Source organism: Manacus candei, unplaced genomic scaffold, assembly GCF_025592945.1.
Source record: "Manacus candei isolate 608988 ecotype Guabito, Panama unplaced genomic scaffold, ASM2559294v1 h1tg000015l, whole genome shotgun sequence".
Lineage (NCBI taxonomy): Eukaryota > Metazoa > Chordata > Aves > Passeriformes > Pipridae > Manacus > Manacus candei.
Genome location: NW_026138063.1, coordinates 1,005,044 through 1,024,822, shown reverse-complemented (window position 1 = coordinate 1,024,822; position 19,779 = coordinate 1,005,044). Strand labels below are relative to the sequence as shown.

General features: G+C 47.2%; 1 protein-coding gene and 1 long non-coding RNA gene across 4 annotated transcripts in view; one reads left to right on the top strand and one right to left on the bottom strand.

Moving 5' to 3' along the window:
* Positions 1-1,978: 1,978 nt before the first annotated feature.
* LOC127468661 (uncharacterized) overlaps positions 1,979-19,779 on the top strand; it is a 41,644-nt gene continuing 23,843 nt past the window's right edge. Inside the window, exon 1 of the long non-coding RNA XR_007903639.1 lies at positions 1,979-2,112. This is a non-coding gene — a long non-coding RNA (uncharacterized LOC127468661). The remainder of the gene's footprint in view (positions 2,113-19,779) is intronic.
* The window catches only part of MME (membrane metalloendopeptidase), a 30,671-nt gene continuing 13,951 nt past the window's right edge, over positions 3,060-19,779 (bottom strand). For all 3 annotated transcript variants that reach the window (XM_051781987.1, XM_051781988.1, XM_051781986.1), the window contains exons 10-23: positions 18,708-18,809; positions 16,906-17,042; positions 16,710-16,803; positions 15,605-15,733; positions 14,761-14,859; positions 14,210-14,290; positions 13,690-13,793; positions 13,454-13,512; positions 11,315-11,434; positions 10,936-11,069; positions 9,945-10,010; positions 7,754-7,849; positions 7,302-7,378; positions 3,060-4,450 (exon numbers count right to left, since the gene is read on the bottom strand). In XM_051781987.1, the coding sequence (XP_051637947.1) occupies positions 4,351-4,450; positions 7,302-7,378; positions 7,754-7,849; positions 9,945-10,010; positions 10,936-11,069; positions 11,315-11,434; positions 13,454-13,512; positions 13,690-13,793; positions 14,210-14,290; positions 14,761-14,859; positions 15,605-15,733; positions 16,710-16,803; positions 16,906-17,042; positions 18,708-18,809 (1,398 nt within the window). In that variant the 3' untranslated portion in view covers positions 3,060-4,350. The remainder of the gene's footprint in view (positions 4,451-7,301; positions 7,379-7,753; positions 7,850-9,944; positions 10,011-10,935; positions 11,070-11,314; positions 11,435-13,453; positions 13,513-13,689; positions 13,794-14,209; positions 14,291-14,760; positions 14,860-15,604; positions 15,734-16,709; positions 16,804-16,905; positions 17,043-18,707; positions 18,810-19,779) is intronic.

Here is a 19,779-nt window from a genome sequence, read left to right as displayed (position 1 = left end):
AGAACATCCCCTCCAGCTCACCTGTGCAGGTGGGCTGTGTGAGCAGACACCTCATTATCTCCTTTTCAGGACCAGTTCCTGGGTTTCTAAGACTGAGCCCACCCTGACTGATCCCAGCTCTGACTGACACAGGGCCAGCAGAGACTCCATAGAAACCATGTCCATGTTTTCACCTCTCAGCTCATTTACCAGGCCTGGAGGGAAACGTTCTGAGAGATCCTGTTGGCCCAAGTGGCTCTTTGGGTGTCTCACAACACTGGAAATCGAATGTTTCCAATTAAAATGTTACAGAGCTAAAATATAAACACTACAATCTGGTTTAGCTTTACCTGATTTTTGAGAGCAGAAAGATCTGATTTGGCAGAGCAAAACAAAATAACTTTCTAGGCTGGCTTCAGTATTGTCAGACTGACTCGCTGTGTACAAAGGGAAAGTTCCTGCCAGTTTTGTAGAGTAATAAAAAGAGGATTATTCCAAGAAATTATGCATCCCCCACACTGTTGGAAGCCCACGGAGTGCCCTGCAAAGTGACCTTTTGTAACCACCCTGGGACAGCCCACTGGGGTGGCTGGGCAATGGAGCTGTACCATGTGAAGCTCCCCACATGTGCAGGGCTGTCAGAGCTGCAACAAAAGGTTTGGGGTCTTTAATTCTTGAAAAACAAAACAAGTGTTTGGGTGCTGGGTTTTTTCTCTCGGATGCTGGTGAGTGATGAGAAGAAAACCACGTGTATTCAGATTTCCTGCAGAGCTCTGGTGCTACACTACTGAAGAGAGGCCATAGCTTCGGTTCTGTCACCGTGTCAGGCTGTAGGACATTCCAGTATTGTTACAGTGTGATGGCTTTGGGGCATAACAACTGTCCCTAATGAATTCTATCCCATCCCTGAGATCTAGTTCTCCAAGATCAAAGGGCCCTGCTCACCTTTAGGGTGGGCACCTTTTCCAAGCCTATTTCTATTTTTACCTGCTGGTGGGATGGTGTTTTCTGTGATCTAAGATGATCTGTACTGTTTCATTTATTATTCCTTGTTTTATCTACAAAAGCCAAGCAGAAATGTTGGAGTTGCTGTTGCTGCAGAGCTGGGTGCCAGGTTTGCCCCACGGCCTCTGTGGCTTTCCCTGTTCCCCCTGACAGCTCTTTGAGTAAATCAATTAGGGACGAGTCTCTGTCCGTCTGTCCCGGGATCTGTGTGGGGCATCCTGGAAACTGCTCTGGACTCATGTTTATATTCCTTTAATGCCTGTGATCCAGTTTAGGGGTGTTTACACAGGGCACAAGTGTGCACACAGTGGAGTGCTGGGATAACACCTGCCTAAACCAGTTTCTCTCGGACATTCCCAGCCCAGAGTTTCTCTCGGACATTCCCAGCCCACACTGCTCCAAGGACAGTGGCTCCGGGTGCGTTGCTCCTGCCCCGGGCTGACCCCAGCACAGGGAGCAGGTTAACCTGCTCTGGAGGTTAACTCTGCTTGGCAGAGCCTCCCACACCTGGGCTTACCTGTACCAGTAACCCCGTCACTGAGCACACACCCTCCCCGGGGGCTAACGGAGGGTCCTTCCCTCTCCTCCTCTCTGGGGTGGGAGTGCGAAGTGACGAGCAGAGTCCCTTCCCCTCCCCTTTCCGCAGGCAGTCCCGGATCTCCCTGTGGAGTCCCCAGCCCAGGCAGGTGTCACCCCTGAGCAGGGTCCCTCGGTGCTGGGGCACAGCCACCCGCTCACCCCGTGGGGCTGGAGGAGCCCCAGGGCACGGAGGACCCGCTGCCCCTCAAGGGAGCAGGGCCACAGAATGTTCTGGAAGGGGCGGGGGAATGTTCTGGAAGGGGCGGGGCCACAGAATGTTCTGGAAGGGGCGGGGCGCTGAGGGGCGGGCAGGGAATGTTCTGGAAGGGCGGGGCCGAGGTGGGGTGCCCGTCCCCTGCCCCCAGGCCCCTCAGCCCCTCCCCGCGGCAGGAGCCCCCCGGGTGCCCCAGAGCCCCCCGGGTGCCCCAGAGCCCCCCGGGCCCTGCTCCAGCTCGGGCTGCCCTGGGTGAGCCCGGCAGGGCTCGGCCGCCTGGACCTCGGTTCCCTCAGAGCCCCTGCTCGCCTGGACCTGCCGCGGAGCCGCCTCAGGTAGGAGCCCTCCGTGTTTGTTACTGGCGGGTGTGTCTGGAATTTTTTAATCCTGCCCTGTAATGGGACATCAGCCCTCAGGGCAGGGAACTGAACCCTGCCGGGTCCCACAGTAAGGTGAGGGCATTCCTTCAGGAATTCCTTCAGCCTGGCTCTGCCATCCCTGCCCGGATCCCCTGGGATGGATCCCAGCCTGGCTCTGCCATCCCTGCCCGGATCCCCTGGGATGGATCCCAGCCTGGCTCTGCCATCCCTGCCCGGATCCCCTGGGATGGAGGATCCCAGCCTGGCTCTGCCATCCCTGCCCGGATCCCCTGGGATGGAGGATCCCAGCCTGGCTCTGCCATCCCTGCCCGGATCCCCTGGGATGGAGGATCCCAGCCTGGCTCGGGCATTCCGTGTGTCTCCAGCCCCATTCCTGGCTCCCTCAGAGCAGCTCCGTGGCTCTGTTCCCTCACCAGGGCCAGCCGCACAGGATTCGCTAGGTTTGCCTTTTACAATACCCGTGTTGTACAAAGCTATGGGGGATGTTGGTTCCTGGGTGAAAGCAGAAGAGCTTCTCCCTTTCCCTGAGAGGCTCGTTCTGTGCAGAGCCAACCCTGGGAGTTGTGTGGAGAGCTCGGGATGTGTTGTGGGGTTTGTTTACTAACAAAGCATGTAAGGAACGAGCCTTGGGGGACTGCTGAGGTCAGAGGATGCAGAGCACAGTGTCCCGAGCTGGAAGGACCCACAAGGAGCACCCAGTGCAGCTCCTGGCCCCCCTCGGGACACCCCGACAGCCCCAGCACTGATGGCAGGATGGATGGCCTGGAGCTGGAGGAGGGCAGGTTACACTGGACACTGGGAATGGAATCTCCCTCTGCCTGTGGGGCTCAGGGGTGAGTGTAGACACTTATTTGCAGCGAATTTTATTTTATTGCTGTTTCCTCTAAAGAACACACACTGCATTTGGCTCATAATTTCAGTTTATTATCAAAATGTTTTGATCAGATGACGAACTCAGAAAGCTGAAAGGACATAGGTTTTTAAATAGACCTATTGTAGCAGTCATCTGAGGTATCTGGTACTTGGTTTGGTAATGTCTTTGCTTTGATACACAAAGCAGTAAGTTCCTTTGCAATCTGCATGAGGATGTTTAATACATATCACTGCAGATTTAAAGCCTTTTACCATCTTACTTAAAGCTCCTCCTTGCAATCAGCTGTGCAGATTTCCTGGTGTGAGACCTGACATGGACCAGAACACATACAAGTTATGTGCAGGATCAGACCCTAAGCACTGAGAAATCAGCCTGAAAACTCCAATATCAGTGCACTCCATTGGAGAACTCAGTTCTGGAGGCTTTATCTTATTGCCCAATACCATGCTTTACTCAAATTTCCCAGTTCTATGCAACCACTGATAAAATATATTACAATACTTCAAGTCAAAAGTGTAGCTCAGATTTAAATATAAAAACTATGATTTATACATTACTAGAAACTTTTAAAAAGAGCAACTTTAGAGAAAGCAAGAAAAAGCTTAGAAAACTGTGAAAGGGTCTTTGATCACAATCTTACAGATTATAGGTTCGAAAATTAAATTACCTACAATTTCAGTTGGGCTGGAAAGCAGTAAATAAACTGTTGTAAATAGTGACATCAGGTAATACACGCTGGAGTAATTAGTGAGAAGTTATTTAAGTACAGCAGGTCTTTGGACTCCTCTTGTATAAATGGTTTCAAGTAAAGATGAAACATTTGGTAGAGCAGATTTCCCATAACAGCAGAGGGTACAAAGTCTGACACTGGGCTGTGAATTGTTGTTTTTCTATCGTGTTATGATGGCTAAAGCCGTGTGTTACTGAGCATCTCCTTCCTCCCCTGGCCAGAACTGGGCACTCACCGACCGCTGGGAGATCACAGGTTGTACTTTGTCATCTTAGAATGAATCCAGAAAGCCACTGGCTGTGGGGAACAGGGTTAAACTACAGTGCATGTTGCTGTACATGGTCAGTGAGTTAGATCCTACAGGGTTCCGTGGGGGAGAGGCAGCCAGTCAGCTACAGCAGCTCAGGGCTGCCTTAGTCCTCCTGGGATGCTCTGGTGGGTGATGATTTGGGGTTTGTATGTTTACCAACAATTACAGTGACTACTCTAGCATATTCCCCTCGGTTTTCTTCCCTCCTCCCCTTCTCAAAATTGGCTGAAAGTGTCTCTTTTCCTGGAAAGCTCCTCGGGGTGGGAGGTCTGCAGTCTGTCACCAAACGCGGCACTTCTTAGCAGGATCCGTGTTGTCTTCCGTGGTGCAGGAAAAGGCTTCAGAAAACTCTGGAGAGTTCTGCAGTGATCCGAGGACCCTTTGAAACAAAACAACAGCTTGTCATTGCTCCTTGCCTTTGTTTGAAACAAACAACACGACTCATATTTTGTAATTTGGTTTGTTTGTGTCCACTCACACCAATGGGGAATGCCCTTATTGCTGAGCTCTGAAGCTTCATTTCCCCTCAAGCAGCGGCTGTGTTTTCTCTTGCCACTTGGTATGACCCTTATTGCAACCCCCAAAATACAGGCCCTGTCCCTTCCTCATTACTGGTCCTCACAGCCCATTTATTTCACCTGGAAGAGGTTTCTTACTTGTCTGTAGTTTTCACTGAAGGTTTTCTCGGCTACATTTTGCTGACAAGTTCCTTGGTGAAGGGAGAACGAGACCCTGAGGTCGAGGGCTGTGGTGTAACTTGTCAGTGAATGTTCATTTACATTTTGACACCAGGCAAGTTTTAGCTGAGATCCTACTCCTTCTCTGGGCATTGTCCACAGATGTTCCAGTGAATGAGTTTCCTGGCAAAAAGACTTGTACAAACAACAGCCTTCAAGTGAATATGAGGCCGTTCCAGCTAAGGCTGATTTGATATGTGTGATTGTGAACATGTGTGAATAGATCTGCTAAGAGCTGCTCAGTCCTTCAGGAATGGGAATATGGCAGCACACACCTATGGAGGACAACAATTTCAACTTCAGTGTCATATAGGGGTACTGGTGGACAATGACTGTGGACCAGGAGTTCTTTAAAGAACTGCTTGTTTGAGTAATTTGTGGTTGTTCTGTGGATAATCTTAAGCATTAGACTAGGCAGAAGCAGGACATGCCCACAGAAGCTGAGGTGAAGTTCAGCAGTTGACACTTGCATCAGTTTGTCTCTACAGGGCCAAAAGTGACTCTTGCCCACTGGTCCTGGGAGCCAACAGTGAACAGGGGGTGGCACAGAAACAGGATTATTGAACAAGTCATGCATTTTGGTGAAGCTGTGCTTCACTGCCTGGAAGGACTGGAACTGCTAAAACGGGATTGTGCCAAAACAGAGCAAAAAGTATTTGGGGTGTACTAAAATTCTACTTGCACAAAACAGCAGTGAAATAAGAATCCTGCTTCATTTACTGATATCCCCAGAACTACAGGGATTTGGTACCTGAGCAGATACAGGTCAAGGGCTCTTATTGTGCTTGCTGTGTTTTAATTTTGCATGTTAACACTCAGGTACATTGTCCTTCACCTCCTTATGATGATTACCTGACCAAAGGCATCTTTCTGTTAACTCCTGATTTTCCTACTGGAACAAACATTCTCCCTGTCCAGTTGTGAACCCATTAACTAAAACTGTACTGTGCAATTAGCAAGTTTTATGAGGAGCGGCCTGTCCTGCATGGAAGGAGAAACAGCCTGCAGTCAGTGTAGCCTGTATTAAATGGCCCATCTCACCCCCAAATAATAATTAATAAAGATGCATTGGGAGCCTTGGTGACACTTCAGTAGTATGTCATTAGGCATCGATTTTGTGGGTAGGTCTCGTGTACTGAAACACTTTTGTTTTAGAGCTCTTGTGAGGCCCCATCCTGAAAATGACTTCACATTCTGAAAGTGTTTATGGTTTCTCATTAACACTTGTGTCATTCCAAATAGAGTTTATAGCCTTCCCTACCAAGGTACAGACAGCACAACACAGTGTAATATATCCAGGGTACACCCAAATACAGTTACACAGAGATGCTGAACTGGTGAACTCCAAAGGCCTTGTGCCTCTTCCAGATCAGATCTGCAGAGAGGCTCTGGAGAGCCCTGGAGCCTCGTTAGCACAGGGACCAGACAGGAAGGACTGTAGGGCACAAACTGCCTCCAGGAGAGATCCCAGGGAGCACAAACCACCCACACTGAGAGCCAGGCAAGGAGCACTGAGGGAACAATCGCTGCTTTCACTAAGTGTTTGAGTATGTGGGATAAACAAGATAATTCTTTGGTGAAAAGCCGTTGAAAGAAAGATACTGGAATTAATGTAGTGGATTGTATTGGGAGAGAACTCGGCCATTGTGGACATGAAGTCTGGAGATGACTCAGCCTTCCAGAGCCAGCAGATGCTGTGCTGGCTGCACTGTTCCTGAGCCCATGGCACTTGACCAAACAGGTTTGTCAGAGCACAAACCCTGTTACTCTGCTGATGAATAGGCTGTTCTGGCTTCAGATAAAAGAAAAGATGCTAGTCTGGCCCAAAGGCTTCCACCCTGAGCAGCCACATTTCCTGCATGGCTCTACTGAGCTGAGCCCACCTGACCCTGAGAAGGCTGGCAGAGCACAGCAGGCACAAAGTACCTGTTTGCTCTTGCACCACAGCACATGGGCTTGTCACTGAGCAAGGGCCACGATCTTCCACTGATTCTACTGGGACTTCAGTGGAAGACAAAGGTCCATCCACAGCCTTTGGTCTATGAGAACCCTCTCAGGAGCTATGGAGGAAGCCAGGGGACTTCTGGAAGAGCCCTGGAATCCAGACACAGTCACTGAGACTCTGCTGTAACAATCATGCCTGTGTGGTGACAGCCAGGAGATGTGTTTGTGTCTGTGGTGGTGCCTGTTCAAAGCTGCTCCACAGTGTGGACAGAATTAACCTGTATCATTTCAAGGATGAGGACAACTCTCCCTCATTCTTTCTCTGCCTGTGGAGCTTCCTGGGAAGGGCTGTGCCTGTTTGTGCAGCACAGGGCTGTGCCGGGCTGGGAGAGGGGCAGTCTGTCTGTCTCCTCCCAACCACCTGCAGTGTAGCTGGGGGTGTGTTAACCCTGCCCTGGGAGTGCAGCCCAGCTCTGGGCAGGTCCTTGCAGTCCACAGCAAAGAGCTGGGGTGCACTGGGAGTTGCACTCAGGACAGGGGTGTGCTCACCTGAATTTGCCCGGGCTGTGCACGTCCGTCTTGATGGAGTTCACGGCATATTCTGGTCTGTACGTTCCACACCACACCTGCACAGGTAACAGGGAGAAGCACTGTCAGCCCTAAGACTGCACAGCAAGACACCTGCTGTCATTTAACTGTGAAGCAATTCATGGCACGAGAATAAATGTCACATGAGAACATAGAGGAAAAAAAGGTGTATTTTGTTCAAAAAAGTGTATTGTTGTCCTCAGACAAAGGCACTTGGGCACAAGAAACTCTCTACCAGACTTAGGAGGGAAGATAAAAATCACCTGACGAGACTTTTTCCCTGCTCTGCAGTGAACACTGCTCAGCTCTGCCAGCTCTCAGTAAAGCCATGGCAGTCAGCCTGCCCTTTCTGACTTACTGATAAGTGTAGCTTAGGTGATTTTTCAAAGCTTCAGCCAAGAAGGAAGGGATACCTGTGCGAAATTCAGGAAAAACAGCTGCTTGTGGTTCATGTCGAGACCAGGAAGGAGTTTTTCTTTTCCATGCTTTTTCAAATAGTTTTCATAGGCCTGTAGAATGAAGTGAATAGAAATGTTAAAATTTCCAGCCCAGACAATCAGAATGAAATGATGACAAGGAGGAACATGGGTTCTCTGACATAATTAATCAAGGACTCCTTGGCCATCCATCCCACACGTGCCACCTTTAAGCACAGGATGACAGGGCCATTTCTCAGGACTGTGGTATCAATTATCTAACGCTGCATTTTGAAAAGGAGGTTTTTTCCATTGTGGTTTTGTTGGGTTGGGTTTTTTTAAGCGAGTTGCAGAAGACTTTAAAACCTTTCCATGGTAGGAACAGCTGCTTCCATGTTCCCTGTGGGGCCGCGTGGCAGCGATGTGCTGTTTGTGTGCCACTGCTGATGGAAGGGGCTGCAGAAATGTTCTGCCTGAAGTCAGGGCCAAGGTACTGCCCGAGTAAAGCCAATCACTGCCCAAGTGCAGCTGAGGAGCGAGCAGAGAGCAGGTCCATGGAAAAGGCTCTGGAAGTTTCAGCGGATAACAGCTGAACGAGAGCCAACAGCGCCAGAGCTCTGCAAAAAAGGCAAATGTCCTACAGGGATGTATAAACAGGAGGGGCTTATATGAGATCCATGAAGTAATCCTTCTACTCCACTTGGCACTGGGTAGGGCTCAGCTGGAGCGCTCTGTCCAGTTTTGGGCACTGCCCTTCAAGAAAGATGTGGACCAACTGGAGACGGTCCAGAAGAAAGCAGCAAGAACGAGCAGAGGTCTAGCAAACATGACCTATGAGGAAAGATTGAAAGAATTGGGTTTGTTTAGTCTAAAGAAGAGAAGTCTGGGCCTTGAAGCATGTAAGTCTTCAAATATGTAAAAGGTCACAGGAAAGAAAGGAGCGGATTGCTCTGTCTGCACTGTGGGAAGCAAAGCCGTGATGGCACCGGGAGGGCGCAAGGAGGGAGCGGGACAGCTCCTGTGGGGTGTCTGCAGGACACAGGAGTGGTTCATTCTACCTGCTGGAGAGGGGGTGGACTAGAGACCTCTCCAGATTCCTTCTGGACCTTTTTTACTATTTATATGGGGTCATAATAATTTTTAATACTTCTGACCTGATTTTACTCTGGCTACTCCCATTCCTTTCAGAAGGAGTATCCCCTTTCATGGCTTTGCATTTTGCACAAATGTTCCAGTAACCAAAGATCAGACTAATCTAATAAGTCTGATGCCTCTTTTAAGCTTCCAGGTCATTCTTAAAACTCTCATTAATAATTGTCCTCAAACATGTTCATTTCCAGTGAAGGAAGTTGCTGAGGGCTTTCCTTGCAGAAGCTGTGCTGGTAACTTGGACAAGTGTGAGTTGGGCCATGTGTCCAGCAGGCTCTTTGTTGAGCAGTGACAGCATTCAGTTGTCAAGGTGTTCAGGGAAGGAGAGGGAGGATCATGTTGTTAGGTTTGCAGCCATCACATTTGTGAATAACAAGTTGATAGAGAAGCTACTGTCTTCCAAACCACGCTCAAAACAGAACCTCTGCCTCTTTGGCTGTCAGTCTCAAAGCTGGCCAGTCTGGAGAGCCCAGCATCTGCTTCAGGAAGAGAATGAAAGGAAGGCCAGAAAGCATCCAAGCTCCTGTGGAAGGCTTAGCACAAGGAGTCCAGATGTCCCTGACATCTTTGGGTACCTGTACAGGGGGCCAAGTCACCTGTACAGGATGAACAGCAAAGTGTTTCACGTTTATGGGGCAGAAGAAAGTCATTCTGTCCCTCCTTCCTGCCATGAAAAAGCTAGTGAAAAAGGCAGCCAGAGGCAGACAGTTGCTGGGTATCAGCATTTCAGTCAGGTGATGGTCCAAGTGGGATTCAGGGAATGTTTTCATTCTACACATTCTTTATTCACAAAGGAAAAAATGCAAAATGGAAATCAGCTGAAAAAGAGTGCACTAGGAACAGGTAATATGTAGCCTGACAGGATTGACAGGATGAAAGAAATACCAGAACTAGCCATTAGTTTCAGTCCCTGCCTCATGGCTCAGTAGCTCTGGTCCTGTCCCTCACACAGAAATTGTGGTTTTTCTCCAAAGGCTCTGCCTTTGAATTTTCTTAATCTCTGACAGTTTCAGCTGAAATAAAAAACTGGACTTCTTACCTTGTATGCTTGTCTCACACCCCCGTTATCAGCAATGTTTTCTCCCAGTGTGTTGATTCCACTGAGCTGTAAAATAGAAAGGAAAAGTACAGTTTTCTGAAAAACAGAGCTCATTCAGGACCTCTTAGCACCAAACTGTGCATTCTTCACCTTCTAAAGGCAAGAATTCCTTTAAAATCTGAAGGTTTAGCAGATTAGGTTAACATCCCTGAAAAGTCTTTGTCTCCCTTGTCTCAAAATCCATGTGGATGCTGTTTTCCCTAATCCTCTCTCTTCCCCTGCAGGCAGCTTTGGAGGCTCTGTATCTCTGTCACCCAGATTCTCTGTTGCTCAGTCACTGGTCACTCATTCTTCCTCTTTTCTCCCTGTCTTTCATCTTCAGTTCTAGTACAGTTCCAGTTAGAGGAAGTGGACAGAGCCTGTACAGTCTAGAGAAGAAGTTAAAATCAAAACTCCAAAGAGCTGAAATTATCTGTAACAGACATCAGCAAACCTGCTAGAAGGTATTTTCCTGGGTATTAGGCAAGTTAGGTAGCTTTTTGATAGCCAGATACATAGAAGATCTCTATTTAGCTGGTATTCCTAAGTCAGTCAAGTATCACTAAAGATGATGAAGCTTTGGTAATGGGGAATCTCTGATTTTATTTTTAAAAAATCATATTTTCAACCTTTAGCCCACTATATTGGGTTTTGATAGTCAAAGCTGCAAAATCTAGAATCATACTTAGGTTGAACTTAATGTGTAAAGAAATGTCAGAAAAATATGTTGAAATTTTCTGCTCTGTTTTTACTGGGCTCTCTCCGAGTGCCAACACTTTAACCTTTGGGTTAGGAAAACCTCAGGGCGGGGAGTTTGATCTGGTCCCTGTTCTGCATGATGGAATATATTGTCAGGCTCTAAAAAAATAGGCAGTAGAATGGAGAGAATTGCTTCTTGTGGCTTGCATTTGCCACTTAAAGCAGAGTGGGGTGTCACATAAACGTGCCGTACGTTCTGTCCCCCGGCCAGGTCCCAGGAGAAGTTCCCATACTGGTACACCATGCACTGGGACAGCTCCTTGAAGTTGGTTGCTGACTCCTCCGTCCACCAGTCCACCAGGTCTCCGTTCTCATTGAAATTCCTGCCTGCAACGATACATTAAACAATTATGGATATGGGAAAAGAGGCTTCGGTACAGTAAGGAGGGGAGTGAGTCAGTCAGACCCTTTGGATTGTGGGTTTGGGAGAACAGTACTGTCATGCCTCAGAAGTCCAGCTTTGCTGTTACATGTGGACATTCCTCTGTCTTGCCTGTGCTCTCTGGAAGGGTCAAGCCCTGGAAGGTGTGCCCCCCTGTGCCCTGGGTGTCTGTCAGCAGCTCAGCCCTTACCGTTGTCGTCGAAGCCGTGGGTGATCTCGTGCCCGATGACCATCCCTATCCCGCCGTAGTTCAGGGCCTTGGGCTGGGAGGCACTGAAGAAAGGGGGCTGCAGGATGCCTGCAGGGAAGACTGCAAAAAACCCACAACACGGTCAGGGCCCTGCCTGTCACCCTGTCACTGGGGACACACCATTGTTGGCTTCAGCCAACGCCACGCTGTTCCTGCAGACCCAACAGCAGCAATGAGCTGGCACCTGGGAGTGGCTGTGGGACTGCAGGAACAGCAGCAGGACTGCTCCCCTCTTCACACACTTCAAAAGCACCATCGGCTTTTGCTTTGTTACTGTTTTACTTTGCAAAAAGAGCAGTTTGTTCCAATTCCCATCACTTGGCATTCTCAGACTCCTGTCTCATCATTAAATAAGCCTCACATCATGATGAGAAGTGGGAAGGTGTTCCCCTGGAAGAATAAGTTATTTGATCATTGCCTGCATCACAAATCAATCTCAGAGACAGGAATTTATTCTTCCACTGAAAATGCCAGTAATTCCCACTAGAATCAATAAAAATAGGCCAAGCTGGCAATGAGAGAACTGGAACAAAGCAGTTCTTCTCACCCATTTCTGTGCTCGTTTTTCTAGGCTTGTAAGAAGCAATTCAGTAAAAAAGACATCATGTTGCAATTCTGATCTTTTTATAAATGAAGAATAGTAAAATACTATAAAATATTCTGTTCTGTGCCTTTTCCCTGCACCTCTGCCCACTGCAGCAATACAAAGTGTTAACTCTCACTGGGAAGGAGATGGATGTAACTCTACAGAACTTGAACAGAAAAGAAGAATTAGGTGACAGTTCTCACACAGCAAGAGAAAGAAATCTTCTTGCCTTTCAGCATAAACCCAGTTCAGTTCTAGGGATTTCTTTCAAGAGGAGAAAGAACCATGAGAAAATTGGTAAATAAACAGGTTAGAAAAAACCTGTGCACATTGCTGCTATAGCAGTTCTGTTCCATTGCTGGTTTGACTGGAACTAGATGTGCAAATGTTCTGATGTTGTGTCAGAAAGCATTGACAGTAACAGGAGTGTGAGTGCCATGGTGTGTGCTGGGCTGACTGGGAAAGGGGGGGGTCTCTGGAGCACAGGATCGGGAGCTGTTGGCCGTGGAAGCAGTGCCAGGGGATGGGCACTGGGAAGGATGTGCAGGCTCAGAGCCAGGGGGTGCCTGAGGAACACTCCTGGGTGCCTGAGCAGCAGCCCCTCAGCTGGGCTTTGGAACACGAGTGGCTTCCTCGTGGTCCGAGTGCTGGTGGGACGGTGCAGATCAGACCACGTTCAAATGTCAGAACAGGGCTCTAAGTTTCCTACACATCATGCACAGAACTGCTCTTCAGAGATTTTCCTTAAGCCTAGTGCTAACTAATTCAGACATCACTCTAAAGATCAGACTGCTTTAATTATCCCGTGCATGCCATAGCTAAAGGATGAGGTAAGGATTTATGGCTCACATTAGCTGCCAGTCACCAGCTTCAGTCTTCCTGATTCCTGTGAATTACTGAACAAACCTATTTGAAACAAAGCCTTCTGAGCGGGTTTTTGTGCTAAATGCTCACATCAAGAAATAATATTGTTTCCTTTCTGCGCAGGGCCCTGCAGGCCAAAGGTTTTCCATCTTTGTAGCCTTGTTTTCAGGAGTTAGACCTGGCTCCTGGTACCTCACTGATGGCTCAGAAAGGACCCTGCAGGCTGGGATGTGAATGGCAACACTGTGCAGAATGGAGATGACAGAAGTATTGAGAGGCATAATTAATGTTGTGAAATGTTTTGTGACTCTTGCAAGACTTGCAGCACTGTTGAGGGGAGCCGGGAGGGTTCACGAGAGGAGAAACCCCAGGACCTCCACGTGGTTCTAATCTGTAGCTGGAATGGATGGGGGTTTATTTCTTTAAAGGCAGTTTAATGCTCTCTCTTCTATGTTGAGTTATTTTTAACCATGGATGGTTTTGGACAGGCTGACATAAGAAATCTTTATACTCAAATTTGTAGTATCAAGATCACTTCTTAATTTTAAAGATACACACATACATACATACATATAAAAATAATTTGGCCTTTTAAATCTGTATCCCACTAGTAAGTTGGTAAACCTTACCTATCTGATTTCTACTTGCTGAGTAAAAAGCATTGACAACAGCAGCTCCACTTATCCACCTGGTAACACCAGAAGAACAAATGTTAGAATTTCAGTTCTTAATGGCAGAGTTAATGATTACTAGAATAAACCCAGAAACCATGTAACAGAATTGCAGAATAACTGCAATGGTTAGAAGGTACCTTCTCCTGGGCAAACTGGATAAAAGACTAGACACAGTGTTATTAAATACTCACTCCTCTTTGTCCACCTTTTCTCTGAGCTTTTTCAACCTTTTCTTCTGGGTAAATACTAAATTTTGAATAATGTTTTCAAAGTATTCCTCTTCTTTGTAGTTCAACTAAAAAGAAAGGGGGAGGAGTTAGTGGTGGTGTTACTATGTGGAATAAAAGCTACATGGATCAGGGAAATGTAGCCCTAAGCATGCTGAGCTAAGGGACACATTCCTAAGAGTATTTTTTGCTCTGCAGTTAGACCTGGGTTTGCAGTGCCCTGCTATGCCACAGAGTTGATACTGTAGCTGGAGATACGGTAGCAGCTTTTTTCCAGAGCTCTTTATTTCCTCTTTATATACATATTTTGAGTGGAGTTCAGCAGCTGTTGGTGTTGACCTTAACCCGTGGGAGCTGCCTGCCTGAAACCAGCAGCTCCCAGTTTGGTGAGCTGGAGTGGGAAGGGACCCAGGGGTGAGTTGTGTGTTTGTGCATCCCTGCAGCCAGTGCTGGGCTCTGCAGACCTGGGCAGGTTGTCACTCACCTCCTGGTACTCACTGTTGAGCTTGTTGTCATCTGTCACGATCTCGTCGGGGTAACCAATCCTCTCTCTGATTGCTCTTGCCTGAGGACAGAAGAGTTTGATACTCAGAGCAAATCCAGCCAGGATTTGAATCAGTCATAAATTATATAATCAAGGCAATATGGAAGCAGCTGCAGAAACCATGGCATTTTAACTATATGTAGGTTTGGTTTGCATTTTTTATTCATTGAAAGCACTAGTTTGTGGTTGCTCCTGGTAGCTGGTCAAATCGCCACAAATCATTCCTTGCCATTTTCAGTATTGCTTTCCTCTAGATATTTATCATCTCCCCCTTTAATTACTGATTTGCCTGAAAGGTCCTTATCTTGTCTACAGATTCCTCCTATTTTTGTGCCTCTCTCCATGGAATCTGTAAGCTGCTGTGCCTATATAAACACAGGTGTATGTGCATTTGAATGTGACAGGGTTACTGCTTATGTCTGTCAGGACAAACAACTGGCATACTGATTTTTGTAGAAGTACACATTACCAATATTTAAAACAGAGCTTACTTTTTGTTCTGCTCTCTTTTTGGTCTCTGCATCCATCCAGGAAAGTTCATCCAAGGTTTTTATAAAAACATCACGTATATCTGCAATCATTTCCTCAACCTGGGAAAAACCACCAGAGTGTTACAAATGCACAGAAAATGATGTTACTGTTGCCCAGCCATAGTTTGATTATTGCAGCCCCTCTTTGTGTGGGCTCACAGGTAAAATCTGTGGCTCCAGGCACAGAGCACATTCAGCCTGTCCTGGAAGGGCAGGAGCTCACCAGGCAATGCAGCTGAGCCCTGCAGGTCACCAAAACCTGACAGACACCCCACCGGACACTGCATCTGAGGGCACTGTGGGGTATGTGAGAGCCCCCAGAATGGGCTGGGTTACACTGGGACCCAGGGGGGATCAGAGTCACCTCAGGTTTCACATCAGGGGCATTTTCAGCACTTTTCTGTGGGACTGAAGGCAACCAGAAATAGGCAGTTGTCCCTGTGGCCCACGATGGCGGGATGTGAATGGTGTCAGTCTCCAAGAGCAGCAGTGACTGCTGGAGTCAGTGAGTGCTGCTCCTGGGACATGCATTGCTGGTGTGCCACTGAGGGACCTGCAGGCAGCTGCCTCTCTCCCTCCAGGGGATGTGCAATCCTCACTTTTCACATGTTACTTTAACAGAAACTTCAGTTTTTAAAACTTTGTACTAACTGTTATTCACACTTTAATAAAAACTGAGAGATCGAACCCACTTTGATTACACGGTAACAGAAAGTGCAATCAAAGCAGTGTCAAGAAGTGCAGGGTAGGTGAGGATGAGGTGACACTTTGATGGCACTTGGGCCGGGTTTGCTCAGAGCTTTACCACGTGTTTGCTGTCTCCAGCAAAGGCCTCCTCCACGTAGAGCCGTCCCACGGCGTTCTCCATGTTGCCGTTGACATAATTGGCACAGCGGCGCCAAACTGCCGTCTCCGAGGTTGTGCCATAAAGTGCCTGGGAAACACAACCAGCAGGTCAGACAGGGCCCCCCGGGGGAGCAGAGCGGGACTGACGGGCAGGGCTGTGTGTCAGAGGAGCCTCCTCGGCCTCAAATACACACATTGAACCCATACTTGTGTTTAGGGCACTAAGGTGGGCTCTGGGATGGGCTCTGGTGGGGAAAGAGGAGGATCAACAGCAAAATTCTTTATCCTTTTGAAACAGGAAAGGTAGAAGAAAACTACTGTAAAAGCTAAAATGGGAGAGGTTGAAGGGGAGTGCCCTGACAGGCCACTTTCACTGGTACAGGGATCTGTGTTGCAGTTCCAGCTCTGACAGGGCCATTGTGATTAAGCAGCAGATTAATTTCTGCAGTGCTAAGATTGTGTTTTCCGCCCAAGCAGCAACTTCTGTCAGAGCCTGCCACCCCTCAGGAGCTTGTGAAGTAGAATCTCCTTTACTCTGTGTGATGTTGTCACAAAGTGTGCAAGGGCTTTGTCATGATAATGTAAATATGTGATAACACATTATCATGGTACATGATAGAGCTGAGTGGATGATACAAAGAACTGCTATGTCCAATCTGTGAGACTGCTCAGCATTTCTGTAAAAGCACTAATTATCTGTGGGATCTAACGACTGAAAACCAAGATTGGACCCGTAATGTTTGCTGAAGAGTTTGTAACAAGTCAGTCAGAACTGTAATACCCTGCAAATGAATGGGACTGTTCTGGTATCAAAATGGGGATTCATTTAGATTCAGAAAAACAAGAGCCCAAGTACCAGAGCAGTGCTTTCAAATCTACTCAGCTAGCAGGCATAAATCACATAAATTATGGATACTCGCCAGCAGAGGCTCAGCAAATACATCTGGCTTTTGTGTGCAAAATCCAAAATACATTAAATATTTATATACTACACCTACAGAAAAAAAAATATCTTTTGTGGGTCACAAAAGTCATCTTTACAACTTAGAGATGAATTTCTGCACCTTGCGGAAAGCATTCCTGGTGTCCTTGTAGTCCCGGCTCAGGCTGTTGACAAGGTCCATCACAAACCGCCAGGTCATGTAATTTTGAAGGTCCCTGTTTAATAAAAGGACACCAGTAATAAGCTGGTAATGTTTTGAGGCTTTTAGAGTTGACTGGAAAGAAAAGGCAGGTGCCAGGAATAGCTCAGACACCTACCTGGGGGAGTATTTGCTGAGAATAGACCTGAGCTTGAGCAGGTAGTCGGGGTCGTAAACGATGACATGTTCGGTGCTGGCCACGTTGATTTGCACAGTTGACATGATGGCATTTATGAATTCTGACCAGTTGAATGCCTGGAAAATTAATATGCATTATTACATGGTTCAGTCATAAACATGGCTTCTTTTCCAGGTTAAATATGTTTGCATGACACAAATGCTCTGCCTTTAATTTCCCTAATAGCTGCACTACTTGTAAATGGGGTCATCATCCTAAGAATGGCCTGAGATCATTTATCGCTAAAAAGTCTGAAGTGTAAAGGGTGGAATTCAGCAGAAAGGGTCAAGACATTGCTTTGATTTCAAACTAACAAAATTTGTTGTTATTTTTTAAAGTTTTTGTTCTTCCTATCACTTTGAAAAGTGTTGGTGATTTTTCCCAGTCTGTGGAAAGTATTATTGGAGGAGGTAACATCTTCCATCAGGCAAACAAATGTAGCTGAGGAGAGCAGAAAAGCTTTCAGGAACAGTCACTGCAGGTCTGGAAGAGGAGCAGCAAACTTCAAGCTAATCTTGGGAATTATTGCTGTTCTATCCTTAGACCATTACAACCACACTACCAACTCCCATCATGTGTCTTTTGAGCATTTTGGAATAAATTTAAATTACTGCTGATCTGCAGCACCCCCCAGGAACTAATAATAACCAGGGCAGTGCCATTCTGTGACAGAGGTTGGTTTCTGACAAGGTGACTGTAATGGTAACCAACTGCACCTGTGGGAGAAGGTGAATTATGGAACCAATTAAGCCAGGCAGGAGGGAACTGTCAGAGAATTAAAGGTGAAGAATTTAAAGTCAATAAAATCACAATGATTATGAAAGTGTAGCAGGAATAACAGTGTTCCACAGCACCTTACTGGCCTCAGAAGCCTCCATAAAAGTCATTTAGGATCAAATATACCCATGTCTAGTAGGACATGATGCTCCTGAGGAGACACACCTGTGCTAGCAAACCTTGAGCTGGTTTTTAGCCAGACTTTGGTGCCACGAGCTGAAGGCTGCGCTGCACAAACAGCACGTGGCTGGGGCTGAGAGCTGAGGCAGGGCTGGCACTGCAGGATTGTCCTGGTTCGTGGTCCTGACTTCTGGGCTCCTTTGTGCTTGCTTTGGGAATTACAGAGGGAATGTTGGAAAGTCAGGACTTCCTGTTCTGCCTCTGCAGCTCTGGATGAACAGAGAGGGGCTGGGATTCCACTGCTACATCCTTGAGCCAGCTGGTGGCTACAGGCTGGCCTTTGGTCCTGGCCCTCGGGAGCTGCCCTGGGAGTTATGGGAAGGGGATTTATTGGTCCTCTGCAAAGGGTGCAAGAGCATCCTGATGGCCAGCAAGGGTTATGTGCCTGTCAGCTTGGCAAGAGTGACCATCCTGAACCCATAACTCACAGAACCACAGAATCCCAGACTGCTTTGGGTTGGAAGGGACCTTAAAGATCATCTAGTTCCAACCCCCTGCCATGGGCAGGGACACCTTCCACTGGATATTTTTTCCTCTACTTTATGTTGAGGTAGAGGGCAAGATCTGTCAGGAGAGACGGCGAGTAAAGAGGCACAGCCCTGTACATCCAGTTCAGGGACATGAGAAGTGGAGGTACAACTGTGCACATCAGGGATCCTGTTCAACTGCAAATATAGCTCAGCTTAGGAAAGAAATGTCTCTAACAGAAAAAAAATTCAGGCTTTCCTGTTTAATCTCATCAGTGATAAATTAGGGGTTAAAAGATCAGATTGTTGATCACTCACCTTATTATTGATTTCCAGTGAGAAGTTGTTTTGGAGTTGTGCCAACGTCATTTTATTGTAGAGCAAAAGCGGATCATTTCTGTCTTCAGATTTTGTTGTTGCCTGTCAAAGTTAATGATGAGACAATTCCTGAGTGCACCGAGGCAGCCCCCAGGAGTTTTGGCTCTGATCAGGATGCACATGATACCCTGTGTGTTCTTTCTGGATGCCCTGCTCAGCCGGGAGCCACAACCCACCACTCCCACAGGCTCAGGGTCACTCTGGGCAATGTGGCTTTGCACCAGGGAGTTAAATATGTGCATCCAGAACAGCAGATTTTACCAACTGAAGTGTTTTGAAAAATCAGTCATGCCAAGTCTCATTTTATCCCCATCCTTCTCTCCTGCTTCCCCTTTCCTATTGTGCATTCAGTGGGGTTTTTCTGTGTTTTAACAGATTCCCAGGAGCACAATGCCAGCTCTCTTCAGTCACTCTCAGGCTGATGCTGAGTTTTGGATGGAAGGTTAAAACCCAAGGCAGAGGCAGCTTCCCCAGCACCAGCTGGACTCCCTGTCAGCAGCAACTGCTGCAGAGACATTGCAGGTGTGGGTTCCTTTCCTACTCCTCTGTAAAATCCTTCTCCAGTGAATTCATTATTTGGTAATAGTTTCCCATCTCTGATTGAGCCCAGGGCTGTGATTCTCAGGAAGATGTGAAGAAAGTCAAAATCAGATGGTTTTACTTTGTACAAATGGTTTTCCCAAATGTGTGCCCTTACCAGCAGTGTAACTTGAAAAATAGCTGAAGCTAGAAAATATGTCTTTAACTTGTTCCACAGTCATCCTCAGCTTCAGGTCCTGCTGCAATAGTTAATAATCACAAGCCATGGTTTGCTCCTGAATGCCTGAGTTTCCATTTGGTTTTTTCCATGCAAGTTCACATTCTCACTATTTCTCCAAAGTCAAACTCATGATATTATTTTTCCTTTGCCCTTTCCTTTTAATGGAGAACAGTGTTTGATTAAAAATGCTCTTTCTTGGAACAATCAGCATTGTGGAGCAGCTTGTGCAGCACAAACATGACTTTGTGTTCA